Source organism: Anomalospiza imberbis, chromosome 8 (assembly GCF_031753505.1).
Source record: "Anomalospiza imberbis isolate Cuckoo-Finch-1a 21T00152 chromosome 8, ASM3175350v1, whole genome shotgun sequence".
NCBI classification, from domain to species: Eukaryota; Metazoa; Chordata; class Aves; order Passeriformes; family Viduidae; genus Anomalospiza; species Anomalospiza imberbis.
Genome location: NC_089688.1, coordinates 26,985,001 through 27,012,017, shown reverse-complemented (window position 1 = coordinate 27,012,017; position 27,017 = coordinate 26,985,001). Strand labels below are relative to the sequence as shown.

General features: G+C 42.0%; 1 protein-coding gene across 24 annotated transcripts in view; it reads right to left on the bottom strand.

Moving 5' to 3' along the window:
* The window catches only part of TCF7L2 (transcription factor 7 like 2), a 173,299-nt gene that overhangs the window by 10,438 nt on the left and 135,844 nt on the right, over nt 1-27,017 (bottom strand). For 10 of the 24 annotated variants that reach the window (XM_068198051.1, XM_068198052.1, XM_068198061.1 and 7 more), the window contains 6 exons: nt 16,654-16,786; nt 14,459-14,561; nt 11,718-11,804; nt 5,830-5,970; nt 4,934-5,093; nt 4,098-4,205 (listed from right to left, as the gene is read on the bottom strand). In XM_068198051.1, coding sequence (XP_068054152.1) covers nt 4,098-4,205; nt 4,934-5,093; nt 5,830-5,970; nt 11,718-11,804; nt 14,459-14,561; nt 16,654-16,786 — 732 coding nt within the window. Of the gene's footprint in view, nt 1-4,097; nt 4,206-4,933; nt 5,094-5,829; nt 5,971-11,717; nt 11,805-14,458; nt 14,562-16,653; nt 16,787-26,333; nt 26,534-27,017 lie in introns of those variants that run through there. The other 14 variants (XM_068198062.1, XM_068198054.1, XM_068198059.1 and 11 more) reach the window with 5 other exon arrangements.

Here is a 27,017-nt window from a genome sequence, read left to right as displayed (position 1 = left end):
TATTTTGCTAAACTCTATCCCTTTCCCAAATGCTGTACCAATAGATGATGAAATTTGTTACAGGTTTTGACTGGAGGGAGAAAAGGCTGTTCTGTTTCCCTCCAACAGTGCGGGAGAGGACAGCTGGGAGCCCAGCTTCTGTGCAAACACAGTAATTGCTTTCCAATTGAAAAAATATGAAGTAATAAGTATAGCTCAAAAGTGAAAAGCTATTTTTTTAAGAAATCTCCTCTAACACTGAAGTACAGGGTTTGCAGAGTAGTACAACAAGGCCAGTGTAGGCAACAGAGTAATTTCATTTTCACAGCTCTCCAAATGCTAAAAGCAACAACTTTTGGGCCTGCAATGTCAGCTGTGAACAGTACAAGAATTCCTCTCTTTTGAAGACATGGTAGCAAGCGCAGCTGGTGAGAAGGCCTCAGAGCTGCAGTCCCTTGTGGTCAAGAGGCAACAAACATGTCTTGGAAGAAGGAATCTCACAGAGCTTTTGAAGGGTTGGATGTATCTGGGAAAGCCAAGAGGTTCTCCCATGCAGTGGGCATCTTTCTCAGTAGATGGATTCCAGATACACTGTTAAGATGGGCTTCAGCATGGCACATCCACATTTGGGATGATCCCTATGATAGGTTTCCTGGAATATATTAGTAAAAAATTCCCCCAACATGAATGTAGGACATGGATCAGTCGTTGTCCTGTTTTTCCTCCACAAAACTGGCCTTGTGGCACAGGGTTTCTGCACTCATTCCCCCTTGCTTGCTCGGGGTTGTAACCTGCCATCCTGTTGTCCAGGCTGTTCCAGGTTTATGAGATCCTTCTGGAGATGCAAAAAGCAGTGTGAACTGTCCATCTCAAAGGAGCTTTAAACAACAGGCACATAATCCTGCAGCCTCGATGCTGATGGCAAATAATCTCTAACACCTCTGAGGTAATTTTTTGGGACATAGAAGTTGTCAATTGCTAGAGCAGCCATCAGTCTAACATGACAGGCAGATCAGGGAGACAAGCATTGCTCCTAAAGCTCCCTGAGAACACAATAGGGAAAAGCATGGTATCTTGAAATCCATGCATCACATAAAGATGCAAGAGGCTCAGACTCTGCTCCATCTATATTGATCTAGATTGACAGTAACTCTGCAAAAATCAGTGAATTTTTTCCAGCTTTCAACAACTTAACCAAAACCAGACAATTGCCTCAAGATCATAAGCCTGACTTTTATTTAATCTCAAGGAGGCCACTGGCATAATTAACAGACTGCATCTGTGGCAAATTTGCTTAATTTTTGCAGTACATTTGGGAATTCAAGAGCTATTTCAATTTGAGACCTTATAACTTCTTCACTCGAGGGCCAGCCAGAACAAAGGTCAGGAGTCACCTGCCTTTCACAAGCTCTTCAAGCCAGGTATTAAAGTACTGCAATGCCTTTGGAGAGCAATCTGTTAAGAACAGCTGATCTACAGGAATGTCAACCAGAAATTTCTGATGCTTTGAAAAGGGTGTAAAGAAGTTGATGTGACATCTGTCCATTCATTATTACAAAGGGTTTTAAAAGAAATAAGAATAATCTGGTTTGCTTGATTCAATTTCTGGGCTACAAGAGGATATTAGACTATGTAGCTAAATTAATATATGGACTTAAGGAAAGAACTGTGGCGGCAGTTTTTCAAGTGCTTTGCAGAAGACACCATTTTTTCTTTGCCTAAGATTGTTCTCCCAAGATTTGAGCAGATTTTAACATTTTCTCTCATCATACTATACAAATTTTTACACTGTGAGTAAATATTTATGGAAATACCTGCTAACCATTTTGGTAGCTCCCTCTCCGGAGCCAAACCAACATGTGTTTTGATAGGTCTGCAGAGTTCTTTGGTAGTAATTTCTAGACAAGCAGTGGGTGAGGTGACTAGACCCTTACATACTTCTGAGTAAAGCACTCAGCACTGCTAAACATCTCATATTAGATCTCGGGAAGAGCCAACATGCCTTGTGACACCAACAAGCCATGAGGCTGAAAGCTGCATTTCCTGAATGCACTGCTCCTGTCTCTGAAGACTTGGGTTATAGCTGGCCTTATCCTAGAGCCTGATGTGAGGTGCTTAACAATTTAACCACTTCAAGAAGCCCAAAGTCGCTCCCCTGCTAGAGGTGTGAAAGGCTCAAGACCCTACAAATGGCTGAGGGAGGAGGGGCACTCAGGAGAGCTGTGACTGGACCAGGAGAGGAGACATAAATAAATCCTGCGGATGATGCAAAGGTACCACGCTCTCCTCAGGCAGGAAGGTTCCCCCTGAAGGTCACCTGGGGGTACAGCATCAAGCCGCTGGGAAAGCACTGGCTTTCTCATCCTGTCCTTTTTAGCTTGAGAAGAAAGGGTTTCTCAGTGTTCACACAGTGAGGACAAAAGTAAAAGGTCCTAAACACTGAGGCTTTGTACATGCCCATCTGTCGGTGGCACAGTCACTGTGCAGAATAAGCATTCCTGAAACCTCAGTCGAGCCCAGACTCCCTTTTGAACACCCAAGATGACGATACTGCACAGTGCTCAGGAACTACCTCGAGCCTGTGGTCTGACAGCCTCAGGCCAGACTGTGCTGAAAAGGGAAGGAAAATGTGCTAAGCAGGAGCTGTGCCTCATCAGGCTTGCAAAGGTCTCCTCTGAGGAGCACAGAATCAAGAATATTCTGAACTAAAAGGACAAATGAGGATACACAGGTATACCAGTAATGATCAAGGAAGGAGGGCTGAACCCAGTGGAAAGAAAAGATGATCAAGAAAACAGAAGGATTTGAAAAAATGTCCCTAAGTACATATTGCTAAATAAGTGAGCATGTGTATTCTCCACCACTGAAATGGCAGAAGAATGTAAAGAGCTGCTGCTGCTTCTCCTGGCTTCACTGAAGACTCTGAACTGGCTTCCTCCCACCCATACATATAAAAATGCAGATTCACATAGGCAAGTATTGTCATATAGAGCAAAACAGAATATTTATGGTAAAACAGGCAGTGATGATGATGGGGATGGAAGAGAACTACTTCAACAAAACCATAATGTGTAACTCTACACAAAACTGGCATCAATCTTAGAGCTGGTGGTCTCCAAACCTGCAGGGAAGTGTGACTAGAAGGCAGAGAAGAGGGCTTTTTACAGAGTTAGAGACCTTGAAAGTTTTAGGTGATTTTTATTTAACTTTAAAAAAAAATCAAGATGCTGCTATAATCCTATTAGAAAGGGTTTAGAGCTCTCACCAATCCACAAATCTATCAAGAATTTATGGGCTTAGGCTTGCAAACACTTATTACCATCTGTACCGCTCACCCTTCATGGAAGGAGCTATTTAGTACTAGGAGTTATAAAGCTGCCCTTATGCTTTTTAACAGACAAAAAATACTACCTCTTTTAGCTCAAAAACAGCCTTTCTGAAAAGTAGAGGGAAGAATCAATTTTAAAACAATCCATGAATTGATCATGAATTCCAATATACTTTTTAAAAAATGAGGAGGGTTGGGGGGAAAAAAAGGTAACGTGGGCATGAAAAAGAAAATGAACAAAATACACAACTATAGAGTGTGGAATAATTCATTTAACCTCACTTGAGAGAAAGACTTTCAAAAATAGAATGCTTTTGGTTTTGCCAGTCCCTCTCTGAAGCTAGGATATGTCATTCTTCCACTTTCCACTACTCTCTCACACAGATAAGCACAAGACAGTAATTATTTATCTCTTTTGGTGGAAAGGAGAGGAGCCTTACAAGGGGGATTTTAAATTTTGTTTTAAAAAATGAAATTCAAAATAACCAGCAAGCCAAACAGCATTTCCAGATGCTGTTAAAGTGAAGGGAAGATTTTTTTTTTCTTTCCACAGAGCTGTACTGTTATCCTCAAATTCTAACCCCATACTAGTCCCAGACAGAAAGCCTCTTCCAAGTGGGAATTACCCCCAGTAGTTTTGGTATCGCTGAGAGAAGCGCCTGTTGTCGTTACCAGACTGGGGTCCTGAGACTTTCCACGCAGTGCTTGTGTGCAATGTGTAGCTCAGCAGGTCACACAGACATTTCTACAAGCTCTACTACTACAAATTTCCACCTATGTAGGAACCTACATAGTTATCCCGTGCGGACCAGCCCGGGTACAGCTGCATGTGAAGCTGTCGCTCCTTTCTTGCTAGTTCATAGTATTTCGCTTGCTCTTCTCTGGATAACGCGTGCCACTGGGGTGGAGAAAAGACAAAAAGACAAAATAAAAAGCACTAGTGGTTGGGGTTTTTTAAGCTCGTTAACAGCAAAGTGTGTTATTTATACATATAAGTACAGCTAGAATCGATTTTCATAAAGATGAGATAAAAAAAAGGCGATCTGGCATGCTGACATTCCTATTTTATTTACAACTCTAGATTATAACTGCAGTTAAATCAACTGAACCACAACTAATCATTTACGTGCACTCAACCCCTTTGTCTCCTGTTGAGAGAGGAGAATTAAGAAATCTAAACAAAAACAGACAGCAGGGGAGATGGTCTATAAGCTGAACCACTTGTCCTGAGCCAGAACTCAGTTACAGCTTTGGAGGTGACTCCTCCACTGGCACTTCCTCACCTCTTCTAGCTCTTACAGGTGCTGATACTGGTACTGTACTCAAAGGTTTTTCATTTCCCATTTACTTTTCTGCCTATCTTGGGCCAAAATAAAAATCTAAGATTTTTTTCATCAACCAGTCATAGAAGTGATACTGAAATAACACTGCTTTTAATTAACTCTTCCTCTTCCCCATGAATGACCCCACCAGCAAGAAGTGCCTGTGAAAACTAGAAAACAAACCAAGGCCTTTGGTTTAGCAATTTCCCTACCATTTTCACAATGGCAGAAAAACACAGGGATTCAGAAGGTGTGAATCCTGCCGAGTTTCAGGCCCTGCTTGTGCTTGTCCCTTGTTACCTACCCTTCGACCGAGGATTTGGTTGATGGCTGCGCTCTCTTTCAATGTGCATTCTGCTACAACTTTTGCCCTCATTTCCTTCATATACAACATAAATGCATTAAGAGGTTTCTTTATGTGTGGCTTCTTTTTCTCTTCTTCTTTTTTGGAGTCCTGATGTTTTCTGAAGAGTAAAGATACAACAGACAGAGACCTCACAGTGAGAACCCCTTGTGAGCTTATTAAATGAATCCCCTCAATCTCTCTAGCATTAATCCTCAGCAATCTCTAGGAAGAGGACCAGAAGGTTCTCTAGAGCCTTCACTCTGGCTGCTGTATGGGAACAGTCTTAAAAGCATTACAAGAAAACTCACCTCATGTTTATGCAACATCACCAAGTACCCTCTGAGCCCCTACAAGAACCTTGGAAGGACATGGGCTCCAGAAAAATGAAGCTTTCCACATGGACAGCTTGAGTGTGATAGTAAATAATTACACCCCTTTATCAAAGGGCTCTTGTCTTGTCTAAACTTGATACCAGCTCTCTGCAGCTTTGAAGAAGCCATTTTTTGTTTTTTGTCTCATGTGATGCATCTGTTATCTCAAGGCTTCAAACTAGGCACTGAGTAATAAACTGGTCAAGAAGCTTGAATCTCAATCAAGGAAATTCCACTTCCTTTTGAAACAGGTGAAATTAATAACTACTGGCCAATGTCATAGAATGACTCAAAGACTGCTACCATCATTTGGACACACGTTGGCAGCTAAACCACGTTCAATCAATTATAACAGAAAAGAAAAAAAATGGAAAAAGTATTTTACAGCAAAAACATCACAAACCCAAGCCTTTTTACAAGCCACACATGCACAGGGGATGCTTTGAGTATCCCAAAGAGAAGACAGGGGAAGCAAGAACTTACGAGCTGTGGAGTGAGCCGACGTCGCTCTGGGAAGATTCCTGTTTGACTGTTGGTGTGACTATGGCCGGATGAGGAATTCCAGTTGTATGTAAACTATGGTGTGGCGGGACCATGTGTGGAGGAAACCTAGAGGAGAGAAAGCTGTGTAAATTGTCAGAATAAAAATGAATGAATGGGGAGGGATGTGTACACACATTAAAAAAACCCAAAAAAACAACTGGCATATAACAAGCACATGACAGCTAGACAAAGCATATGAAAGCTGGCAGCATTAATTAGCAATAAATTAAACATAATGACTCTTCTAATGTCATTAAAGCCAATCTTCCCCTTCATTATCATTACTGACATGAGACATCATGATTTTTAACATTAACAAAAGGAGAATTCAACTGGATGAACTTGTATGAAGGTGGAATTTCAGCTACCTGAAACAAAATCCACCAGTCCATTTCTTTGCTAAGAAATTATGTGTAGCAGCCAAGGAATAATTTTTATAGTTTTGAATCATGTTGTGAATTTAGGATGACATCTTTTATTCTATATTGACAGCAAAATAAAATATTAATGCCAACACATTCTAGATGCATTTTTGATAATACTTATAGACGCCTCATTAGCTACATTTTGTTGATGGAGCAAAAGAAAATATTTATTTGTGTCTAATAAATCTCTGAGCCACACTGCTTAAACAGAAGGTGGAAGATTGTGGAATTTTTGATCCATTAAAGTAACCTAGAAAGGCTTTAACAGTCTAGCCTTTCTAAAGAGAAAAAAATGTTGTCAGCTTTATGGTTTATGGTCACATACATGGACAGATCCCAGTCCTGCAAGTGGATTCAGAGGGATATGTAATCCTTCTGCATGAATCTAATTGCTTGGTCGGGATCACAGCACAAACATGGCACAATCATTCAGACTTTTTACATTTTAACAGAAATGAACAAACTTCTCAAAAGCAGGATTGACTTATGTCATTGTTTCTCAACAGTCTCAGAAAGGTTTTGCAGTGAATAAGGAAAGCACAGCATGACTGACTGCCTTCCCCCACTGAAGTCAACAGGTTTCCAGGCAATGGAACCTGTTCTAGCCTAAAATTATGTTTCAGAAGTAACTTTCCTCAAAACACCAGAATTAAAGTGATCTGGCAAGGGCTTTTCTCACTGCAAATCCCCACTCTCATTCCAGATTTTGAACAATCTGATCCAAGTAAAATAACCCAAGATCATGGAACACTCAATGGGATAAATAATAATTTCTTCTATCATCAATATACAATGGTTTTTTTCTATCCAACAGGATTTAAAATGGAGTGATATACTATGGATATCGCAGTGTATAAGCATCAGAAATATAGTGGGGCTACCTTTTGCTCTCCCCTCTTATAAATTTCAATACCAAGGTTAACAATCCCACCCCTGTGACTGCCTAGACATTCTCTGCATTCACAAGATGACACAGAAGTACTTTCATGAACAAGAGCACTGTCCACTACAAGCTCTGAGGATCTTTTGTCTATCAGCTGGTAGTACTCAGGGAGATTAGACAGAACTATTTTGTCTTTGAAGGCAGTGGTGGGAAGAGCAAGGACTGACAGGGAGAATGTGAAATTGTTCAAGTTGTAGAGAATTGCAGTTCTTCATGAACAAAGGCACGGAGAGAAGGGAGGCAGGAAGGTGGGATGGCAAGGGAAGAGGAGAATGGGCAGCAAAATGGTCATTCCTACTTCTGCTAAAGACTCACGGACACAAATCGCCAAGTGGATTGTCCAAGTGCCTTCCCACTCTCTGACAAAAGTAGCTGGGAGAGAAGCACACATTTGAGGATATACTTTGGTTCATGGTAGGTCAGAACAGAAGACAATGTCAAGGCTGCAAAGGAGACTGGCATCCTTGTCCAAGTTCTGCCACAGAACTGCTCACCATCAGCACGACACAAACTGGGCCTTTGTATCATTTTTTTCTGTTCTTTCTCTACTTCCATGTGTATGTATTTTGATTGGACATACCTAAAATTTGTTCACAGAGCGCCTGGGACCTTCAGACATGGTACAATGCAAATAAAAACTGGCAGCATGAGTTGGATTTTTTTTTTAATAACTAACAAACATGACCAAAAATAAAACTGGTGGCAAAAAAACTGATCTTGCTGAATGCAGTCCAAGCACAGTGATAAAAGGTTGAGGCACATCCTATCAAGTGACTGCCCTAGGCAAGACCCGGTGTTTCAGAGAGGACTATACTGCTGGGGCTGGCTAGGCCAGAGACAAGGGGCCAGTGAAGGATGAAGATGGAGAATAAAAGCCTTCCTTCAGAGAGCAGGCAGGAAGAGCTCTGCTGGTCTGACATGAGGGCTCAGCGTGAAGTGCAGTGGGCATGTACCAGCAGGGAGAAAATCTAAGTACAGAGCACAACATAAACACATTGTGTGAAAGCCTGAAGGACAGCAAAGCTTCCACTGACCTCAGCTGGGATATTTTACTCACTGGGCTCTAAACTCCAGAGAAAGCAGCCTTCAACAGGCAGCTGCTGCTCAGTGGTTATTTTCAGGGTTTCAGTTTCCATGAGGAAGTGCTGTGTTCATTACCGATGACCATACTGAATCTGTCCAATTCACAAGGCTGCCTATTGGACTTACACACCCATTCCTATGTTTAGGGCTATAAAAACATGCTCCAGAACCCAAAGTTGCTCTCACAATCCCATGGACTTTCATTGGTGGGATGAGGGTTGAGCCCAAAGTCTGAGTGCCTGCTCATTTCCATGTAGACAGCCACTCACATGGCAATATGAGCAGGGGAAGGGTGTTAATTTTTAACTTCCTGGCTACACTCCAACTTCAGTAATTACATTCAGCAAAAGTGAATTTCCCCTGAAATTTCAATTACAGAAGGTATTTTCCACTGCCCCCACTTAACTGCTGTGCAGTGTTTGTCTGGTGTAATTCTGCTAAATTATTTCCTGATTTCCTCTCACAGCAGTTGTTTTTTCATAGTAGGTTCACTGTTTGCCCATCACTCAGTTAGCCCTGTCTCATTTTACCTTAAAGGCATATTTCAGAGGGGTAATGAAGGATCAGGAGATCTTACAGGCATAATACAAGCATACAATGTGAGTGTGGCAAGGCTACAAGCAACAACTAAGAATAGTAAATGGTTAAAACAACATGAAGACACTACCTTAATAGTCTAAACCATTTATGAAAAATCACTATTAGTCACCCATTAACCTTTTATAAACTATTCATAAGCCCACTTTAACTAATAAACAGCAATTTCTAAGCTTAGGGAACTAAAGGTTGGGAAGCACTATAGGCTCCAAAGATCCACACCATAATGCAGGTAAAGATGGGAATTACTTTTGAAGGAAGGCTCTGGAAAACGGTGGATGGAGGGGTGAGGTTTGAGGTCTGTGCTGACTTCACTGTTGGGGCACAGCCAGCACAGCAAAGGCAAGGTTTGCAGCAGGGGCTTGTAGCAGGGCCCTGCAGGGCAGTTGCCCAGGGCCAGCACGGGCACCACCAGCAATCTCCTGACCACACCAGACACCTGGACATGGGCTGTCCCCCTGCTGAGCCCAGGCTGACACGGGAGAACATACACAAAATCATGTATGAGAGCACAGCTTGCCCAGAGGGTGCTCCCATCTACGGGGAAACCAGAGAAGTTTCTGGGCTGAAACAAAGGGTAAACACCTTAAATCAATTCATCCCCCAGCACGTGTGCCTGAGCACGTGCACACGTACGGGCTTCTGTCAGAGACAAAAAGAAAGGCTCCCTGTGTATATGCACACCCCTCACCTTCGCCTAAGACATTCACCAGATTTTTTTTTTCTCTAGACAAGTATTCCATGAATTGCAATAAACACCCTAAAAATTCTAAGCAGCTCATTATACACCACTGTCTCCTTTTATGGCTCCAAGCCAGAATATAATGATGAGTCTTAACTTGTTAAGGACAACTAATTTTTTGTTCCTGGCTGTCTCAGGGGCTTCTCTCTTACTCACTCTCACTTTACTTCACTGTTGACATGTTTCTGTTAACTGGATGTCATCTGCCTGCCTTGATTTTATGCACAAGCAGTGGGATGCATTTTTCTGTGCAACAATTCTGCTTTGAGTTGCATTAGATTTGTCATTATTCTCTCATTTTCCCCTTGCACTTGTAACATTTCATCTATTCCTGCCTTATTTTTTGAGCCACGGTGCACCCACATTATGGTTTATACATGATCTTGCTCCCTTTGAAGCCGGCAGATTTCAGAGCCAGCCCTCGTCAGGAGAAGTGCCTGCTACCAATTTAGCAGGCTGAGGGCCCCGAGCTCCAACAACTCAATCTAAAGGGGGTCACAGGGTGGCACAAGCGAGTGTCAGCAAGTGCTGTTTAATTGCCAATCTAGGCTTCTCCATGGTGTTTAAAGTATAATGACCCATCACTTAATTCTGAGAAGTCCTGGCCCTGCTGCTGAATGGAATGAATATCAAAGGATGTGCTAGAACAGGGCAAGGAGCCTACATTTCCTATAACTGCCATAAGTATAATAGACCTCTACTTCTGTCGTCCCATTACCACAATAATGTATTTAATTTGCTGTGTACTCTTTTTAACTAGATACCTTTCATAAAGTCTATCTTGGGAATATAGCCCCCCCTGCTTCCACATCTCCCCCCTCCCTCAAATGACTAGCCTCTCTAATAATAATTAAACTAAATCAAGCTCTACTTTGCCTCACACCATGCCTGTAAGTGTTTTATAGATATTAAAAAAGATTAAATAGGGGGAGGGAACCATTGCTTAAATTTGCTCTCTCCCCAGCCTAGTATTTTTTTCTGTTCTGGAACTACACCTTTTTTTTTTTTTAAGTTGATTTTCCAGTTGTCTATTTGCTGGACCAGAATTTTAATTTAAATTTTTAGTTTTTTGCTTACTTATCTAAAGCACACACCACACTGTTTTCCCACCCATTCATTCACGAGCCCTAGGTACAGATTTCCATTTCTCAATGAGGTGTGCTTCCCCCCAGCCCTCGCCAGTCTTTTCCTCCTTAGATCATCTATGCACCAACGGTCACATATTAAACTGCAGAGATGGAGAGGAAGGGACAGAGCAGGGAAGAGATGTGGAACCTTGCTATGTAATGCATGCTAATTTAATTATGTGCCATCATCAAAATGGATTAGCTGTTTCAGCCCATCAGGAAAGTCTAAACTTCCACCGATTTAATTAACCAGGCTGAAAATCAGATGAACAGAAAATAAAACTATCATTAGGAGCAATTACTGATTACTTAAACATAGTGCTGCCAACCAGTTTGTAAATAAAACTAGCAGCCCCTGGAAAATTAGATGGAATTAATTGGAGGTAGGGAGGGGGAGAAATATATACTTCTAAAGCTTTTGAGGGTCAGGCAGGCCCTTTTATGTTGACTATTAGTGTTTGGAGCTTTGGGAGGGAAAAACACAGCACAATAACCTTCCTCCCAACTCTGCTGAAGAGCAGTCCTCCTCCCTCCTGAGCCTTCCCTCCCGCGCACACAGCGCTGCTCTGGCTGATGGCCACCGAGAAAGCAAAGGCTATCACAACTTCTTGCTTTTTCAACATTACATTCTCCCAGCTCTTTCATTTAGTTTGGCTTTTAAAGGTGGCTTCTCACACCTCTACCTCTCCCTCTAAGACAAATTCTTGAGGCCCAATGACAGCATTAGGACACCACCTTCTCTTCACATGGGAAGGTAGCCCTCACCCTCTCCTCCACCCCACCAAAAAGCTAAGGATGGATTAACTTAAGTGCTTTCAGAAATCTGCTGCCTAGATGAAATGCTCTCCTACAGAGAGTGGGAGGAGGAGCTACATTTGCTCTTGATTTAGGACCTCGGTATTTGAACTCACCTTGACATGGAAGCATTGACGGTCAGAGCTGTTGGGTAAGGGTGGCGGAAACCCCCTGTCGTGATTGGGTACACTGGCTGACCTTGCCTGGCAAAAAAGAAGGGAGAGAGAGAATGAGAGAAAGGAAAAAAGGGCTTTAAAAAAAAAAAGAACAACAAAAAACTTCTCTCTGCACAGTAAGCTTTATTCTCATTTGATCAGAACAAAAATCTTGGGGATTGTACAGCAAGGATCAAAGGAAAGAAACACAGAACAATTTGAATGCCATAAATCTGATAGGAATGGCTAATTAAATTTTATAACCTCTGCTTATGTCAATAGAGACCCTCTCCCCAAGCTGAAACTAGGTGTTTTGTTGTAATAATTAAAGGCGAAGTCTCGCTTGCTTTAATGGAGCCATCACACTAATTGAGGGCTACACATCCAAAGGAAAACAATAATGAATGTAAATTTATACCAAAATAAAGTACAGTGAATCAAAGGACTTCAGTTGCGCTTTGGGCCTCTTTCGGTATTTAGATCTCGGTGAGAAAACATTAAATTAACAGAGCTTAATTTGTAGCCTTTTGTCAGATTAACAAGTGTTGACAAGAGTTACCGGGGGAGAGTCCCCAAGAAGTATTGTGGGTAACCAATAGACAATCACACCTCATTACAATAATTAAAAAATACAGCAACATGCAAAACAGCATCCTCATGAAAGACACACAACTTTTTCTGATGGAGGTTTGTCTGTGCTGGCTAGCTCGTTTCATCTGTCCTTCAAATACATCATCTGACTGGGCAGAATGCTTTTGGGGTGGGTACTATGCCAGAAACATGCAGGCCGGTGGAGGATAGATGGGTTGGGAAGTTGATGGTGAAGTGCAAGTGGCAAGGAGAGGGGAAATGAAAAACTTGGGTTACTTCTCTGAAGTTGGCCGTGCTACTCTTCTAGAGCAAAAGCAAATGTGATGGGGATGTCACCCCCTCAACAAAAATCACTGGGAGAAGCTGTAAGAGCTGTGGGTAGGCAAGCACACCATGGTGTTGACTTGTTCGGAAGCAGCGGGGATGACAGAATTGTCCAGAGACAGAGGTGGCCATTAACACCTGTCTGGTGAAACTGGCCACACGTGGCATCATTCACGTGCTTTGGCAGCCATGGCATGAGGTCCAGGAGGACAAACCTGTGTCTGCACAATACATAAACCCACGTGAGCAATGGGGTATAGGTCAGTGAAGAGTTTCTTCCCTGCGCTCTCATGTCTTTCATGTCACTGACTTTTGGCACTAGTTGAGTGTACTTGTTTCAAACGTTGAGGCTGTTGCTGTGCAAACTTGAGCTAAGGAGCTCCATGCAGTCTACAGTTGTTCAGGGTGTCCTTTGGAAAATGTAAGTCACCACAAACAAGGAGGAATTTCAGATTTCAGGGAGCAATGCTTTGGATTTTTCTTCTGTTCATGATGTGCTCTTCTGGATAAGCAACATTCAGCAGAGAGGCAATGGACATGCTTCACCCTCGGGGTGGGAGAACCTCTATCCAAAATAGCTGCGTAACCACCCACAAGGAAGGGCAGCCTGCAAAATGGCCAGAAGCTCCACCTCTCCTGCATCAACACGTTTATTCTTGAGAAAGGCCTCCAAGGCCGCTGATGCCACCACCTCTCCTTGCCCGAGACCTGGAGATATGCAGTGACCTCCTGCCCTGCCCTGCTCTCCTGTGGGCTGTCAACTCCAGTTCCTCATGGAGGAACTTGTGGAGAGGTATTTCAGCACAGCTGGCCAAACAACCTCAAGCAGGAGCAAACTATTTTGAACTTAGGGCAATTAATTTCTATAAGAAATATGATCACCCCAAAACAGAGGAGGCCTGTTACGTGAGAAAAACAGAGTAACATAATGCAGAGAACTGTTGTATCCAGCAATACAAATGGATTTTATAAGCATTTAAATCAAATATACTGCACAAAAGGTTTAGGCAGTGCTTAAGTGTATTATAAACCTATTGAAAGATGGCAACATAAGAAAAAAAAAGAAAATAAGGACTCAGTTACTGCTGGGAGCCTCATAGCCAGCAAGGCTCTGCAAGTGGGATCTGAGAAGCTGAAAATAAAACAAAACCTCAAACTAACTTTCCATTGCTTTTTTTCTTAGCCAGTTTTAAAGTAAACTAATTCCTTTTTCTTGTTTGAAATTCCATTCCTCAGATGCCAATTGCCAACTGCCCAGCCCCATCTCAACTAGGAATGCTGCTCACTGGCCGATGTAAAGCTCTACTGTTTCATAAGAAAAACAAAAGGGTTTTCAACAGACAAGGCAAATGAAATTTAAATTTGCAAATTTGTAGTGAGGATAGCCCTAGTGGGGAAAAAAAAAAAAAAAAAAAGGGTCTGTGAGAACCACCCTGAGCTCCTAGAAAACCAAATCCGAGAAAAACTGATGTGGTGCAGTGTAAGGGCAATAACAAGAAAAGGACATTTCTGCAGAAGGGTTTAAAAATTCATGCTTCATGAGCTGTCAGCTGGTTGGGATGACATGCAAAGCTGTGTCTAACTGCTCAGGTTTGTTTATGACCACATGACCTGGCATAAATTTTAATTAACCTTCATGAGGTGGGTAAATTCATAACACTCGGTGAAATGGCAGTTTGCAAACAAACTCATCCCAGTGCAGACACACACACAAACATATATATTTTTACATAAGTTTTACACATCACAAAAAGAAAAAAAGAAAATAAAAAAATGGAACTCCTTACTGTGGTACTAACCATCCTAGCGGATGGGGGATTTGTCCTACAGTGCCTGGTGATAATGGATAATAAGGAGATATATCTGGAGGATGTGGAGGCCTTGGAATTCCTATAGAAGAGGAACATAAAGCAGCATCAGTATTGAAATGTGAAAATAAATAAAATATAAAGAAAAAAACGCATATGTTTCTAAATTTCTGTCAATTTACTTTTTTTACAGTAATTGTGCCTTCACTTAGGGTTTTCAAAGGCTTTTTCACATTCTCATTTTTTAAACAAGAAAAAATGATGTTATTCACTCCCTCAGTCACCTCTCCAGTCAGAGATAACTATTTTTGTTATTTAGAATTCATCAGTCTCAGATACAATTTTGGTGTAATGCTGTACTAGATATTCTCTTAAATGTTCAACACAAAGATGGACCCCGCAACAACTTCATGGTTATTTTAGTTTCAGAGTCAGCCAAAAGACCACAGGCCCTACCCATGTCAATAACATGGCATTATTCCAAAGTAATCTCCAGAACAAGTTTAAAAGTCATTAAAATTGCAAATAATGTTTGCTTTTAAGCAAACCTAGGAAAGCTTTTCTGAAACCAGGAGTGGAGGTGAGGGCCCCTGGAAATGCTTGGTAAAACCAGGGGCAGATGCTGAAGGTGTGCAGGGGAGGACAGAGAACCCACCCATCCTCTATGGATGAGGTACAGTTCCTACTCAGAAAGCAGAAACCAGCTCCAGATACAAGCCTTAAATATTAACGCTCCTTACCTTAAGAGCAAATAGGAATTACTCAGAGGAGTAAGGGTTACAAAGCTGGGTCTTTCAATTAACAAGCCAGGGCACAATTACACAGCAGAAGCAAAAATAAAACAGAGAGCATTAAAAAGAAGGGGTACTGTATTCAGGGCTAAAAATTATTTTTTAAAGTCACTTGGGAAGCTTTTAATCTCTAAATTAAATCTCCTTGTGTGACATTTTCATGCAGACATTGCTTTTTCTCCATTACAAAACCCAAACAGATTAACTGGGCTTTAACCATCCAGTGAGCTATTTGCACACTTGAAAGAATGTTCACAGAAGAAAAGTAAACAGTCTACAGACGTTAATCATATGTTTTACGATAACCATTTAAAAGCTATTCCCTGTACTGCCATTATTTAAATGAGAGGTTGACTATGCCATTCACTTGCAATACCCAGGGATGGCAAGATGGATTCCTTTCAAGCCATGTGAAGTCAGCATTAAGCACAATTAAAAGGGGGCCCCAGTTGAAGCATATCGAGTGACAACCAGCTAATGCACAGTCTCATTCAAGGGCTGGAGTTTAGATAAATTATCTGCATAAGTTAGGGCTGACACAGAGTGATTCCTTTGACATGAATTCTGTTTCTGATGAACTTCCCAATTAACTAAATGGGGTTTGGATTAACAAAACCAAAAACCGCTGTCACTAGGAACTCAGCACAGCCTGGAGAAAGAAGATTGACACTGTTTGACTTCGTTGGGACCTCGGGTTAAAAAGGGACTCTTAAAAAGTTAGAATAACATGTAAATTCTTCTCTGTAACACCAGTAAATCTAGTCAGGATTTTACGTGGTGCTCTATATTCAAGCAGAGTGCCCTTCAGGCTGAACTTAAGAGTTGGGTAGACTTACATTGGGGAAAAGAGTTGCAAGTGTAAAGCTGGAGCTAAGTAGTTACAGTGGATGAAAATTCAACATTATAGAAGAAAAATGGCTGAACTCCTGACACAGAAACAATGGGATTTGGGGAATTAAAAGAGATTCATTTTGAAACCGGTCATGACCCACCACCTTTAAAATTCCAGCTGCAATTTTGTAAGTGCAGATCACAGAATGTACATGTTTAATTCTCTGGGTCGTGCATGCAAACCAAGCACTGGTAGATTGAACTACCAGGTGGGGTATCATGCTTGCAAAGAAACACACCTGCAAGCGACCCCACACATGCAACTCTGGTGTCACCCTGCAGAAGCTCTATGAAAATTCACCCAATAGGTTTCCTTCTGAAGTCTAATTGGCTTTAAAAGAAAATATTTTATCTGGGTTTGACATTTTTCATGCCCCCTTTGGTGCTCCAGCATGAGAAATCCATTCTCCTGCACTCGTCTCCCCTAATGCGCAAAAAGGGAAGATCCACCCACTCCCTCTCAAAAGAAACCCCAAAATACTTCCCACCTACCTGTTTTGGGATCTACGTCAGCTGGTAAGTGTGGAGGAGGGTTTCCTGGTGTGAAGTGCTCATTGCTGTATGTGATAAGCGGCGTAAGAGGGTGTACATGGTGTGGGTGCTGCACAACTGGCACTTTGTTAGACTGTCAAGAGAAAAAGGTTGACACTGTTAGAGCAGTGCTGAGCATCCCCCCACTACAGCATGAGGTACAACATACAAAAATCTGAGTAGCCAGGATTTCAATGTGATCCTCAGACTTTTCCAGATTCCTTCTTGGCGTCACCCTTGCAGTTTTCCCACCCTCTTGCTTAAAACCTCCTCACACACTTTCTCTGCTGTTGAGTTTCTTTAATCTTTTTGACCTGTCATGCTCCTGTACGGAGCAACAGCAATTCTTTAAAATTTTTCCTTTCTATTTTATAATCTTGTGCTTCACCTCCAAGATGCAGGCAGACTCCTCAGTGAGGGGCTGAGAGAGTCCCCCATTTAATTAGCAAGAGACCCAAATGCTCACTGACCTGTAGGTCTTTTCCTCTCCCTTTCCTGTCCTCAGTCTCAGTTCTGCATTTTACTGCTCATTGCAAATACTCCAGATAAAAAGCCTTTGTAGTGCTGGAGTATTCCCTTCATCAGCAAGCATTAAGCTGACAAGCGATCACCTGCATATTTTATATATATATTTTAGAAGAGCTGATTAATTATCAATTCATCAGAGAGCGCTAATAAATGGAAACTGGATACTGATTAATTAGGCTACTAAAATATTCAGCTATATAAATAATGGCAAAATCCCCCAGATAAAGCCATTGAAATTAACACTCTTGTAGGGGGAATAATCATGTAGATATCATGAGGTTTTCCCCATCACATTCCTAGCTCTGGGGGAAAAAATATTTTTCTCAACAACAATTTAAAAAAAAAATTAAAAAGAAGTGAATGAATGAAAGAAAAAGGCAGACTGAACTGTAACTTACCCTTACAAGATCACAAAGAAAAAATTAAGCTGAAACCAGCTGAACCGCTGGACCATTTACTGCGAGTAATCCAATTGCAAAAAACCCTATTCCCCATAGAGGATTTTCACTAAAATCCTACAACAGGGACATTTAACCAGATTAGGTACCAGCAAAGATAAAGAGGCTGGTATTAGATGATGAATGGATTAGAGTCAGGTTTCATTTTAGAATGTGTCTTCATTTCCTTTTATTACTTTAAGTAAGGAACAACTTGCATTAACATCAAGTAAAAGGAATCACATTAAAATAAAGTAGTGATACCATGGTGGCCACGATAGCGCCGCTGCTGTTCAGGGTCTGCCAGCACTCTCCTGCTCCTGCTCCAGGGCGGCTCCAAGCCCACTGCTCACTCCCCAGCACCCCCAAACACATGCACACACCCTCACCGTGCCACCTTAGACAAGTTATTGCTATTATCTGATCTGGCTTCCAATGCTCTGAGCTTCCCTTAAAAGCATTTCAAAAATAATTCAGTTATTCTTTGGGAATGAGCTTCTAGACTGTGAGGAAGGAAGAGGGATGACAAACTGGGAGCAAGGAGGAAAAGAAACATCTGTCTTCCCTGAATAAACAAGAAATCTCTCCAACATGCTTTGGCCAAATGAAGCCCCTTTGGCTATCCCAGCCCCAGCCCTTGCCCTAAGTGGCTATTTGGGCTCACTGCTTTGATTACTGCAGAAAAACCTGCATCCAAAACAAGCCAGCCAAGAGCTGTACTTGTGCTCCCCACAACTTCTCCTGTGTTCTTCACCATGTTCATCTCTTTCTGCCACCCTTACATGGGATGATTCCTCTCCACCACCAAGTACTTGGCACAGGGGATCTCCCCTGTCAAGTGGCCACCACGCAGGAAAGAACATGGTCACGACAGCCAGTGCTATGATTAACAGCACGTTGTGTTGGCTGGGTTGTGGGCCAGATCTGCCAGCTGAACAGCCAAGGACAACTTTTGGCCACATGGATCCATAATGGTTTCACATCAGGAGGAAATATGAGAATTTGGCTCTCCAAGTTCAAAAAGTCAAAGGAGATGCTCTAACCCAAATCTTTTCTCTTTCAGGTGAACCAACCTAAGCAGTCTGAAAGTAACTGAAAGCTTTAGTAGGGGTTTCACCTAACAAATTATTTTTCACACCACACAAAGTAGCAGGCATCTACTCAACAACACATGACATTACAAGCCAAATGACCAGTTGATGAGGTTCACAAAAATGATCATTTCCAATAAGAGCTATTTTTTCTGGCCAAGAATTGTGTGAACTCCTGCTGTTAGGTGACCCACAGTGTGGCCCCATTTATTGAAGAAGTTAATACATGCTGTAGCTTTGTGCTCTCCCAACTCTATCTTCACAACATTGTAAACCTCACCCAGACCCTGACAGACATTAAGTGCTGTCTTCCACAGAGAGCTTATTTTCACAGAAACTGGAGCTGGTTAGTTAAAAAAATAAGCAGAATAACATTAGAGGGTCAGACTTAAGCCGACAAACAAGAAACAACACGTGAGAGGAAAGCTGGACTGACATGGCTCCATCACCAAAGCCAGATGTACCATAGGGGGTTCCATGTAAACTGTGGGACACCACCACTCCTTGCTTTGATATACCAAGACTGCCCATAATATCTCCACAAAACAGAACAACTGCTAAATGATGATGCATTGCACTTAACATGTTTCCGAGACAAATAAAAAGCAAAAGGAAAAACAAATAAAAATCAACAACTAAGAGCTTGAACCTTAAGTCTGTAATTTTTTCCCCTGGTAAGTAATTTTTGTTTAGGTTACTACCATGCACTCAAATGGACCACTCATATAAAGGTGCAAGGGTAGGATACTCTTTTGACACTCTGATGATGCTGGGGCAGAGGTGGGGGGACAATGTACCAGGAGAAAGGGAGAAACTGTCATACACACTCAAAAATATGCTCTCTGGGACAGAGGAGTGTGATCCACTTCCCAGCGAGTCAGTCTGCATCTGTACCACTACCCAGGGACAGGTTTCCATTCTATTTTTCACTGTTTAGCACACACTGGGGAAAGGGACCATAACTCCCCTCAGAACAGCACACGCAATTTGCAAGCCAAGCTAAACATCTGTAATATGCTAAACAAGCTGCTCTTTAAAAGTACTGTTCCTGAAGTTAACTAAGCTTCATTGGAAAAGAAAAATAAAGGACTAGCTGGGAAAGAGCAGGATTAATCCTGCAGATGCATCTTCCTTTGAAGTCAATGGGAGCTCTGCCTGAGTAACAAGTGTGGTCCTAACCCCATCCACTGGCAATGAAAGGTAAACCACAGAAGCCATCAATAGGAGACACCCATTAGATGACTTTAAACATCCCCCTGCAAAAGGCAATATTTTCCAATATACATTTGTGAGCACTTTATCAAGGGCACTTTTAAGCTAAGAGCCATTGTGAGATGCAGGCGTTTCTCTTGCAAGTTGAAGAGCTCCATTTATGGCTCTGTCAGGCATGGGAAGGGGAGCTGCACTGGTACACACAGATTAGCATCAGGACATGTGGTAACAGGACAGGAACAAGTGGAAATTTCTAAAGAGAAATCCCAGCACCTAAGAAGTACCAAGCCCTCTGCTGATAAATCACCCCTCTACACCAAAAGCTGATGTCTCATATGCTAGGCTAGAGGGCATGGTAAAGAATTGCAAAAAGACAAGAGAAGTTTGCTTTTCTTGATAACTGCTGCCTGAAGCAACCAGAAGAAATTGTCCCCATAGGGGTTCTACTACTAAACATCTCTATGTGAATTTGAAATGCTTCTGGGAGCGCTTAAACACAGATCAGTTTAAACAATAATGGAGCTCTAGAACGAAAAAGATTACCACACCAAAACCACAACAAATTTTGGACTAATAAATGTTTGAAAGGAGTACTGAGATCCATTTAGACTAAGTTCTGATAGGTGCCTTTAGGGAACAAAAAAACCTATCTGAACTTCAGATTTAAACTGCAGGGGATTGTGTGTATAAATTGCTGTGTATTAGTCTTTGTTGCATGGTAAGGACATTTCATAAACAGGATGAAAGATGCTTCTATGCGTATACAGCCCAATTTAATACACCCCACTGATGAATACTCCCCATTTATTGAAGAAGTTAATACATGCTGTATAAATCAATAGTTCCTAAGTCTCTGAAAGCAACATAGGACTTGCACAAGATGAAACATTGTATTGTTGAGCACACAAAGAGAAACCAACCTCTAAACAGGAAGAGTTTACTACTGCAATTTCTGCTTGCAAATTCATTGCTTGTTTGGCTTAAAAACCAGAAGCATATCAACTCCAAGTCAGAAAAAAGCATGCCAGAGACACCAGAGGATGCCCTCACCAGGATAACGTGGGGTTAGTAAAGGCACAAAAAGGTCTGCACAATAAGCCACCCAGGCTGAAAACAAGCCATGATGCCATGGCAGCATCACAGTGGCCAAAGCCTTCGGCCTCCGACTCCTTTCCAGGGCATCCTGAGGGCAGGGTGATGCTCTGGCACCAGCCCAGCCTGAAACTCCAGTAGCTGCCAGCATAGCCCATGCAGCTGCACCCCTTTCTTTCCCTGACCTGGGTGGCCTTTGAAATGTCCTTCCAGCCCCGTGAGGCAGGGAGGTGCTGCAGCCCACCGGGCACCCCTCAACCACCCACGACCAGGAGGGACTGAGCAGGTGCTCACAGCCAGACCCCCAGAGCCCTGGCCCCTTCCCCCACTATCAGAGAAATGAGAGCTCTCCATCCTCCTTAAAACCTATTAATCAAGAGACAGTGAAAACAAATGGAGCTAGAGCTCCGCCTGTCTTTTTGCCATGTCCTCCTCTTCCCCACTGCTCTCCTTTTCTGCTGAAGAAAGATGGGCCCTGAAAGTGCTTTTATGAGCCAATACAATACAATAAAACAAAAGCAGCACAGAAGAGGGTTTGTCAGCCTTTTCCCCTCCTCCAGGGTGGATGCAGGTTGGCAGTGGTCTTGAATTAGCAGGCCCTCCTGGAGCTGCTCCCTGGGCTTAGCAAGGAGTACCATTCAATACCAGTTCACATCAAAAAAGAGGTTTCTCTGTATTTTCCAGATGATGCTATTGCAGTTATGCTGACTGTGGCCAGTGAAATGCTAACAGATGCTCCTGAACTGCTCTGCAGTTCCGAAGATGCTCATAAAAGGAGGTTTGTTTTTTTCCTAAAGTTTGATCTCTCCCTGATTCTGCCTAGGAATGACATCCTTACACCACACTCACCCCCTCACCAACCTGATGCCCCACACAAATCAGGAAATTAAGTAAAGGCAAGTAAAGGCAAATCCCCAAAATATTGCTGCAAATATTGAAATATTTTTCCACTTCCAGCAGAGTGAACACCACCCAAAGCAGAGCATCTATCTGTAAGCACCACTGCAGGTCTGGGGATCACCCACATCAGTAGCCACTCTGGGTGGCACCCCAAACTACACCAAGGAAACTGCATACCATTTAGGTTAACTGAGAAGCTAAAACCAACCAAACCCACCAGCTATAAGTGACTTGGTACTCTTCCCCTTCCCAAGCATAAAAATTCAACACGAGTGATGAAGCATTTCCTGAAAAATATCAAAGATTTAATTTTACCCAGCCCTGTTTCGCTAGTGAAGTCACAATATATTTTTTAAGGATGCTTTCACACCTGACTAAGCATTCCTGAAAACTACTTCCCCTTGCTCCTTTATGGCTGATACAGTGGCCTGAGCCCTTTCTCAGTTTAATGTAGCTGATTCCTGCCTAAGGTCCTGCCCTAAGCTAACTGCCCATTGTAGCAGGAGACAAGGCCTCCATTGATAATCACAACTCACCCTGCAAAAAAAAGGCTCATTTTCTTCTTTCACACAAATGATGACAGGAGCGCTGACAACCATGTGCTGGGATAATACTCTCCCCAGGAAGAGCCTTAAAAAATAACCCCAAAAATCTTGCAACAACCCCCATTGCCCTATGCTTAATATATAAATTTAAAAAAATAAATAAAATGGATACACACACACAAACACACTTTTGCAGCCTTCTGTTTCTTCCCCTTCCCCCCCAGCCACTTCCCAGGCCAGTGAGTGCCTACCTGCTCCTGCAAGAACTGCTGGATTTCAATAAAACCCCGTGGTCTATTAGCAGTCTCTCAGACAAAACAACAAAATCAGCTTCCTGGCTCTAAGTGTCCAGCAATTCATTCATGAAAAGAATAATTTTGGTTTTTCCCCCCGCCTTTAGCTCAGATGAAGTGTCCCCTGAATATTAGAGAGCTAAGCCACCGTGCTTGACATTTTTCCACATCCTTCCTGTCAGGGTGCGAAGGTACTGAGAGGAGGGGGTGGGGAAATGAGGATTTAAGATGTTCAGGAAATTTCCACTTAATTTCGCCGAAAGGCAATTATGTGAAATGATCTGGTGACAATTAGCATACGCCAAATCCTCTAGTGTACAAGGGGAAGGACTGGGGTTTAGCTATCTAATTACTGCCTGTTAGTTCTGATGCAGGAGGATAAAACACACTAGTAGTAAAACATTATTAAGTGTGCTCACACTCAGCTTTCAAAGCTGTTGTGGGCTGAAAGTTTATTACTATGGTATTTGGAGTGGGGTTTTCTTTTTTTAAGTAAAAGAAAGAAACTTGGGTTTTTAAATAAAAGTTAAGTGCTGTAGTCTTGGACAATGTGGTGTTACTCTAATGTCAAGTCAGACCCAAACAAGCACCTGCTACACAAGTGTATAATTTGAGATCCTTCAGCAACACTGGAATTACACTTACAGCAGTTAGATTTTACCTTACTTATTCTCTTAAGGCTTCACTGATAAAGAGAAAGCACTCTGCTCACCTGCTCTGCCTCACTTCAGCATACGAATTCACACACCAGTTACATCATCTACAGCCCAGAACTGTGGCCTGCATGTACCCAGGCAAGCCTTACACTGAGTACCAACATTAGAGATTATTTGATCAACAGGTGGATTTTCCCATACCAATAGGACAGAGTACTGCTCAGTCCCTTAAAGTTTCAGGTAATAAAGCACCCAGATTTATTTCTTCCATTACAAAAGGAGAGGCAGTTCCTTCCCCAATGAGAAAAATACTCGGTGCTTTCTCTGCATACTTTAATTAATTTTAATTTCTAGACAGATACTATCTCTGCAGAGCAGGCAAGCCTTTGTTCATTCCAACAAGGCAAAAAAGCAAAAACACTTGGCATATATTATATTAATACTGAAAAATACCTTTTTGCTAATCCATACCAATACAAGGTGTGCTGGATGCACAACCACTGAGCAAAGAGATGGGTGAAACCAAAGCAGGTCTCTGAACACAAATAGGGTAGGAAGGGGAGAGGCACAGAGCAATAACACAAGCACAAAAATTAAGAGAAGATGAGAAGAAGAGAAAAAAGCAAATATAAGCAAAATAGTGCTTATAATTGCCCCGACAGACCTTGCTCCATGCTTTTGTGTGAATACCTAGTCATGCAATTTGATTTACTGCCCAACATTCTCTGAAATGCCTCATTATAAACAGCTTTAATTCTTGCTTATAAGCCACTTATTTCAGCACAGACAGACATATGTACTGTAGAAGAAATAGCTCCTGATTTTTATTAGGGTATCTGTGATTTCTGTCTATAGCAAGAGCTTAAATGTGAGGCTGTTAAAAAACTGCAAGAAATGAAAGAAAATTAGCATGTATGCCTATACTTTCTTGTACTTGGCAATTTCAGTAATAACAGCATTATTAAAAAACTGCCATGCACATACACGCCTTAAGATATGATGACAAGTTTTCAGTACAGCTTTTTAAAACGCAGCATTCACAGCGGACCGTGCTCAACATCGATATGGAACACATGTAGCAAATGTATATTAAATTCCTTAACAAATAACAAGGCTCTAAAAACTGTTTTCATTTTTTATATGCTAAAAACATTACACGCAGCACAATTAAGCAATGCAATTATTAAGTAAATCCAGACCAATTATTTCTTGAATAAATTCAAAAAAGTTTCCTTAAAAATGTTATGTTAAATTCACATCAGAACTGAAACACCTTGCAAGTATTTCAGAAGAAAAGTAACAGGTACATTTATAGTGCTGTCAGGCCTTTTGCCCCAAGTCCCAGTAAAAAAAAAAAATCCTCTAAAGGGAAAATATTTGTGAGATCTCACCACCAGTCTTGTAAAACCTGCGTATACAACAACATGCAGTGAAAGAAGAAACATGTAAATAACTGTCCTTTTAGATGAATTAATTTTAGAAAAATTCTACAGAATTTTATCCCTTTTTTTATATAAGAAGAGGTAAATAAATCAACTAAGCTAATCAGGCAAAGGTACCACAGAGTACTTAAGTGATAGAAATCCTCCTCCTGGATTGAGTGACTCTGTAAGCAAGTCTGGCAGAGTTAGAAAACGAAACAGCAGAGACTCAAAGACTTCCACAAAACCAACAATGAAAATGTGATGCACTGTAGAATGCTTCAATAAGTTTCTATTTTCTGTGTGCAAGTACGGGTAATACACAAAACAGGCTAAGGGGTAGCTTTACTTTCTGTAATATATAATAATAGGAGAAAGTCTCGTGGACTTCTGACAGCAAACACAGAACCACTGTATTAAAACATGTGTTACCTCATATTTATCAGCATTCAGTCTTATTTTTCATATTCCTTTATCCCTGGGTAAAATAATTCTTATGCAGTGTCCCTAAAATTTTCACCTTTCACACTACAGCTGAGCTTTCTGAAGAACTCGGAAAATTTAACTGCCAACCAAACACAGGATCAAAAGCACCCAATAAATAGTACTATGTACTATTTTTAATACTTAAAACAAAAAATCTCGTTTCGTGTATGACAAGAGTTAAACCATTCCATCTCCAAACCCCCTTAACTGTAACGTATGTGCCCTGCTACAAATCAACTTTTCTTCCTTTAAGAAAAAAACCCAAAACCCCAAACATTTTTACCTTCATGGTTTCAGAGTTTAGGAAATATCGTACTGAACTGGAGAAAGCTTTGAAGTGGCCCCCTCCGCCCCAAAGGAAAAAAAGAGAAGAAAAGCTAGTGATGTCATGGTCACTGTGTGACTGCCTGACTGCAGATGTAACACAGCTCTACACGCGCGCACACTTCTGCCTCGCTGGTAACCATTGTTCAGCAGCCAGGAATCAGCCCCCGAAACCTGCTGCACACCGGGCTCTGAAACACCGCCCCGCCAACACACCCCGATCCCACCCTGGATGCACGAGGAAAAAATCCCTTTCCCCCTCCCGCCCCCCCCAAGCAAACCCCAAACCCGGGCGGAGGGAAGGGCACAGAGGAGGAGTGCAACAACTGTCCCGCTGCACCATTGTGTCGCGACAGCGGCTCTGCCGCTCGCTCCTCGCCACTGCCGTCAAATTAAGCGGCATCGAAAAGTCGCGCTTCCCCCTACTAAAAAAGATGATTACCATAAAATAAATAAATAAAAACAATGTAGCTAACAAAGGTCACAGCTGGAGATGCTTGCTTGGTTTCTCACGCTCCCCCCCTCCCCATTTTTTTTTTTTTTGATTCCACACAGGAAAAAAGGGAAGGAGAGGGAGAGAGGAGGAGAGGGAGAGGAGTCACATCAGAAGTTCAATGGTCAAGACGGAAAGCGCGCACGCAGAAAGTGCTACTCACCCAGCAATTCAAATTGAGATGCCAGCAGCCGAACTGCTGGAAGAGAGAGAACCCAGAGGCAAGCGCTCCTCCTTTACCACTCAAATCTTCCATTCCCACTAAAATTGCATCCCTCGGGTACATAACAGCTTTGTCTTTCCTTCTGTTAACCTCAAAAACTTTTTTTCTTTACTGTCTAGATGCCAATTGTGCTGGCTTTGTATTATTTTCCTTGCAGCTTTTCTCTCTCTTTTTCTTTCCCCGCTCCCCCCCTTCACTTAAAGTACTGGAAAAGCTGTCTTAAAAGATCAAGATGTCTCCAGTTTTTTGGCCTGGTGTTTTCTGAATGCTCAAAATCCACTGTCATGTTGGCTGTGAGAAGTGTCTTATTTCTAAATTGTCGGCTGCAGTTATCAAAATTTAGAGAAGCCTCCTGTCTTTTCCAATATAGCACTTTACCATCATCCTTCCAGGGAGTGGGGAAAAGACTTTCTCTCCCCCCCCCGCCCCCCCATGCAGGTATGTCTGTTCACAAGAACCAAAAAGCAGTTACTTTGGAAATCAATGACAATGCTACTCCAAGCCAGGTTGCACAGGTATTACTAAGTGCAGCGAGGAAACGCCGGCCGGCCGTGAGGGAGCATGATCAGTTAAGTGTAGCAAGCATTCACTTTATCTGCAAGATTGTCAAATCCCTCAAAACAT